The 6,000-nt window shown below is 48.7% G+C and overlaps 1 protein-coding gene across 2 annotated transcripts in view; it reads right to left on the bottom strand.

Annotated features, from left to right (window-relative positions):
• Positions 1 to 1,292: 1,292 nt before the first annotated feature.
• lhpp (phospholysine phosphohistidine inorganic pyrophosphate phosphatase) overlaps positions 1,293 to 6,000 on the bottom strand; it is a 180,035-nt gene continuing 175,327 nt past the window's right edge. Inside the window, exon 7 of one of the 2 annotated variants that reach the window (XM_070875013.1) lies at positions 1,293 to 1,705. In XM_070875013.1, the coding sequence (XP_070731114.1) occupies positions 1,612 to 1,705 (94 nt within the window). In that variant the 3' untranslated portion in view covers positions 1,293 to 1,611. The remainder of the gene's footprint in view (positions 1,706 to 6,000) is intronic. The other variant, XM_070875015.1, reaches the window with a different exon arrangement.

Raw genomic sequence — 6,000 nt, 5'->3', positions numbered from 1 at the left:
CCCCCACGATTTGAGCAGAACCTTCAGTGCTGCCCACTGGGCCATCAGGGAGGGTGTCGGCCGGGCCAGTGGCCTGGCACCCAAGTGGGGGTGTCGGCCTGCCTGCTGGCAGCCCGGCCGAACCAGCGGCCGCCATTGTCGGACTGACTGAGATGGTGGCCGCTGTGGCGGCACCTCCCTGTTAAAGGCGGTCGGGGCGCCACAGCCGCTCGCACCACGGTAGAAGCTGTGAGTGGCACCGCCCCGCTCAGACCTCGCTCCTGCGGGGCAATTTCTCCCGCGCGGCGCAAAGGGCTCGGTGTGGGGTATAAGGGGGTCGGCATGCACGGCGATGGCGGCACGCAAACCCCTTTTCACCTACGCACCCCTTACGGCAATTCTGGGGAGAGCACTCTGTGCACAGCGCCCGGGCGAATATCTTTTAGCGCACCCTTAACTGGCCCTGTGCAAAGAACTGAGTAAGAGGGGAATTGTTAATCCAAGACTCACAATCTTTGATGTTTTGTGAACAAGAGTATTAAGTTTTAGATCATAGGGGACTTGGGCTCACTTCTGGAAACTGTAATTAGCTGAGAACACGGAGAGAGTTGAGGAAAAGGCCAATTGTACCATTCTTATTAGAATTTGCTGTGGGACAGCATGGTGTCTCATCTACAAGGCAAAATGATTAAAATTCTCTCAGTACCATTCCACCAAAAGTTCTCCCTCAATACATTCTCCTTCTACAAACTTTCAAATCATCGATTCTGAATGTTAACTTAAACATTACTAAAACTATAAGTTGTAGAATTACTCTGAACATTGCCAGTCCAGTTCAATAAACCACGAGCATTTAAGATCACACCACATAAAATTACCGCCGTGTGCTCTACTTTGCATATTTAAGACAAATATATGAAAATGAACGGACACAAATCCATATTGCACTAATGCTACTCATTCTAGCCTAGGGACATGGGCTTTCCATGCAAGTTTTATGCCGAATTTGCTTTTGAGATTCCCCGGGGATTAGATTTTAACAAACTGAGTTTGTGGTTCTGTTCTCTATCACGTATCAACCTTTAGAGAGGGCTTCTAGTTATGCTCACTAGCTCGGCACAACTCAAACTCAGATCCAAAAGTGAAATGACCCTGCGTCATCCACTGTCACTGAGCTCATGATACCACAGTAGAATAGAAATCTTCCAAATAACATTTATACCTTCTCATTACTTTTATCATTTGACCTGATCATGGTGAGCTCTAGGTAATGTTCAGTATGAGAGAAAATTCTGAAATGACAAACTTGAATGTTGGATTTAAATTATGTTTATTCAGAGTATCGCGGTATGATTTACAGGTAACTTGATATTATTAGTATCTACATAACTGTACATAAGTACATCATTTAGGTTTGTGTGAATAGTAAACCAACTTACAACAATTCTTTAATCCAGTATTTACTGCTTTGTAACATTCACCTAAAGAGCAGTGCTAATTCTGAGAGGCCATGTAGCCTTAAGGGTTACTCCCCATTTTAACAGCCAGAGAGTAAATGAATTTGTAAATATCTAATGACTTCACATTCTTTAATCATCATCAGATGTTTCTTGGATACCAGTGTTCAAGTTACTAGTGTCGATGTTCGAGAAGGATTTTGACTGCTTGTGCTAAATTGTCCACACATCCATCTGCTTTCACTGCAGGGTGTTGTTCATCACAGGGTCTGCAAATAAAGTCACAGAAAAATAATTCATTGACTTTACATCCCTTCAAAAATGACCCATTAGGCTTATATGGTTAATCATATATTATATTCAGCATTCAAAATGGGCTATACTTGTTGGTGGAGGTAGATCACAGTTATGCATGGTAAAGGCATAATTTGCCAAAGACAGTTTTACACCAAATACCATTATTTATTTTCATTTGTTCATGAGGAAATGAACTCTACCTACAAATGAAATGTTACTATCCCTAGACTATGTAGCAAGTGTTGCGAGATCTTTCTCCCAGGATTACGCCAATATGGCTCTGAGTCAGCTACTAGAAGCCAGGCAAGAGCAGCTCTAAGAAGACTCTTCCGATTTTTCCTCTTCCTTCCCTCTCTTCCCCCCAGAACAGGGAAGCAGCTGCTCTCCAATCGACCTTTTTCTACAGCAACTGAAAGAAATTGGGAACTCAGCAACGTGATGAAATCGCAAGCACAAATCTACATCAATATTGCTGCCTTCCAGTGCTCCGACACACTGCTATTATATGCCATCTGCAATTAAAAAAAATTCTCAACATACGACGAAGGTCTGGGGCAACTCGTCTGCATGTTCGCTCAGCCTGAGCTAGCTGTTTGATGTGGCAAAATCTAAAGGCAAGGCAGAGGGCAAGGGAAATGAAAGTACACAAACAAAATGAGGTTTCACATTGAGCACTATGCCAGGTGTTTGTTGGTGGAAGCAACTATTGCATTGAAAAGGCAAGTGATAGTGCAGGTTTAGCATCTCTGTCACTTTATTTTTAAAGAATTTGTTTCCAGTTTCCTGACATGGTCAATCCTTAGGGCTAGAAATTTGGCAGGATTGCGCCCATTTACCGCCATTTTACTGCTGCGGGGTGGAAAAGGGTGATTTTTTTTGGGTGGTAAACGCGGCATACAAAATTTAGCGCCTGAGTGAAAAGTTCGGCAGCAGTTTTGCCGCGGCGCTAAAAAATACCGCCCGCCTGTTTTTATGACGTCAATTGGCGTGCAACGCTCCGCTATCGCGTGGGCGCGAAATTCGCCGATACTGCCATTTTTTCCGCCCACCCAAAAACACGCCGGAAAAAATCACGTCGTACCTGCTCGGATCCACGATGCACTCGGCGCTAATGACACCATCTTGAAAAACGGAGTAGAAGTTCAGTGCATAAAAGGATTTGGAGGGAAGGTTGTGTTTTACAGAGTGAGGTTTTTGTGAGTTTATAGTTCGTTTTTAAGTGTATTTGAGGACATGTGAGGACATTTAAAATGGGGGCTATAATATCTCTGCCATTATTGCTGGCTGCTTTTTCTATGCAGCATCGAGCTGGAAGGCGGCTTATTCAAGAGCATTTTGAACGTAATCACAGAGCTCGCAGATGTATGGGGAGGAGGTCTTACCCTCCACGAGTTTACAGGAAACAGTGCTCATACCTGCAGCTGTCTGACGCACGGTGCGTTCAAAAGCTGTGCTTCTGAAAAGAGGTGGTCACAGAGATATGCCAGCGGATAAAGGCAGACCTACAGTCTTTCAGCAGCATCAGGACTGCACTGCCCGTTGAGGTGAAGGTGACTGCGGCACTTGCCTTCGGCTCCATTCAGGCATCAGCAGGGGACATATGCTGCATCTCGCAGTTCACTACAAGTAGCTGCATTCGCCAGGTGACTACTGCACTGTATGCACGCAGGATGGACTTTATAAAGTTCCCAATGACCAAGGAGGCACAGAATGAGAGGGCTGTGGGGTTTTGCATGAATTGCTGGCTTCCCCAAGATTCAGGGTGCCATTGACTGTACGCACATTGCCCTGCGAGCACCTTTAGAGGAGCCAGTGGTTTACCGAAACCGAAAGGGATTCCGCTCCCTGAACATACAGATCGTTTGTGAAAATACTCAGCGCATCATGGCAGTAAATGCCCAGTTTCCAGGGAGCATCCATGATGCTTTCATCTTGTGTGAGAGCAGTGTCTCTGACCTGTTTGAGCGCCAGCCACAAGGCTAGAGCTGGATGCTGGGGAACAAAGGTTACGGCCTCGCCACCTGGCTCATGACCCCCCTTCGGAACCCTCAGACAGAAACCGAGCATCACTATAATGACAGCCATATAGCCACACGCAACATCGTCGAACAGACAATTGCAGTACTCAAGCAGCGCTTCCGATGTCTGGACCACTCTGGAGGCAGCCTGCCATACTCCCCTCAGCAGGTCTCTGAGTTCAGTGTGGTGTGCTGCATGCTACACAACTTAGACATCATGAGGGGACAGGATTTGCCACTGAGGACTGCAGGACCCCCTTAGGGGAGAGGGGGGAGTGGGGTATGGGGGGGGGGGGGGGAGAGGAAGAGGACCACAAGGAGGAGGAGGAGGATGAGGAGCCTGGGGATGAACCCATCCCACCACCCCCATGGGGGAGGCCTCGTGGAGCTTTCGCCACTGCAAACGTCTTGCGTCAACAGCTCAGAAATCAATGCTTTGCTTGAACAGTGAAAGGCACGTTTCACCATTGCCTGCCCACTCTATCCCACCACGTGACTATTCCCACTCTTTTTCTACAAATGCGACACTGCACAAGAAGGAACTTGAACTTGAACACAATTTGTAACACTTTTAAAACTTTTCTAAAATAATGGAAACAGCAAAACTACAGCAAAACAGCAACAACCCCTGCACCGAACATCTTTTAACTGTGGCCACCTTTCCCCCCCGATCTTAACCCCCCCAATCCCCCTCCCCCTCCACTTCTTACCCCTACCCCTATATGCATTGGGACCGACGGTGTGCAGCAAGGCACGCAGAGCGCTGCTGTTGTTGGGGGAGAGACAATGACGACGCCACTGGACCCCCTGGAGAAGCTCGGGGTATGGAAGGCCCGGCTTCTGAGTCGAAAGGCTCTTGCTCGGCCTGCCCACTCACAGGTGCTGTCGGTCTGGGTGGTTTGACACAGGGGACTGCAGTGCCAAAAGTCGAGACCATCAATTGTTGCAGGGCACTGAGCCTCGGTGTTCTCCCGGATCACAGCTGCAATCTGCGACATGTCCGCGGATTGTATCGTAGATTGTACCACAATGTTGCCGGAAATGCCACCCAGGGCCTGGAGGAGCACTCAACCGAGTTCGACGTCTCCCTTGACAGTCCCATCATACCAGGTGTGCGTCTGCCCATCTTTCAGCAGACCGGCTTTGGCGACTCAACCTCCGAAGAGACGGCATACGGGTTCAACCCGAGGGCGTGTGGCTCGACACGACTTGGACCTGCTGCCTCGGATGGGACAAAACCTGTGAATGTGGCTTCCTCCGAGGAACTTGTGGCCGCAGCTAAAAGACATGCTGACTGCATCACCCCCTATACCCACTCCATCCCTCCCTGCTTCATGATGTTGTTGCTCCCATGGAGGGTCTTCAGCACGGCCCTCATCTTCCTCCTCGACCCACACACGATGGGCTGAGGTGGAAGCTTGCATAGGATGATGTGGCGCCTCAGAATCTTCATCTGCAAAATAGAAAACAACAGACGAGTGGTTAGCAGCAGGGGAGGGGGCAGGGTGATATGAGTAAGGTCACATAACACAGGCTTTTGAAGGACCGCCGCTCCTCCATTATATGTAGTCCAGAGACACTGCATCATATTGCCCCAACACTAGCCCACAGACATTACATCACATTGCCCCAATCCTAGTCCACAGACACTGCATCACATTGCCCCAATCCTAGTCCACAGACACTGCATCACATTGCCCCAATCCTAGTCCACAGACACTGCATCACATTGCCCCAATCCTAGCCCACAGACATTACATCACATTGCCCCAATCCTAGTCCACAGACACTGCATCACATTGCCCCAATCCTAGTCCACAGACACTGCATCACATTGCCCCAATCCTAGCCCACAGACATTACATCACATTGCCCCAACACTAGCCCATACACACTGCATCACATTGCCCCAACACTAGCCCATAGACACTGCATCACATTGCCCCAACACTAGCCCACAGACACTGCATCACATTGCCCCAACACTAGCCCACAGACACTGCATCACATTGCCCTAATCCCAGCCCACAGACACTGCATCACATTGCCCCAACACTAGCCCACAGACACTGCATCACATTGCCCCAACACTAGCCCACAGACACTGCATCACATTGCCCTAATCCCAGCCCACAGACACTGCATCACATTGCCCTAATCCCAGCCCACAGACACTGCATCACATTGCCCCAATCCTAGTCCACAGACACCGCATGACATTGCCCCAACCCAGCCCAGGATTTTGCAGG

This window comes from Pristiophorus japonicus, chromosome 3 (genome assembly GCF_044704955.1).
Source record: "Pristiophorus japonicus isolate sPriJap1 chromosome 3, sPriJap1.hap1, whole genome shotgun sequence".
In the NCBI taxonomy this organism is placed as follows: Eukaryota; Metazoa; Chordata; class Chondrichthyes; family Pristiophoridae; genus Pristiophorus; species Pristiophorus japonicus.
The sequence above is the reverse complement of the archived record's forward strand: the minus strand, read 5'-3'. Positions and strand labels throughout refer to the sequence as shown.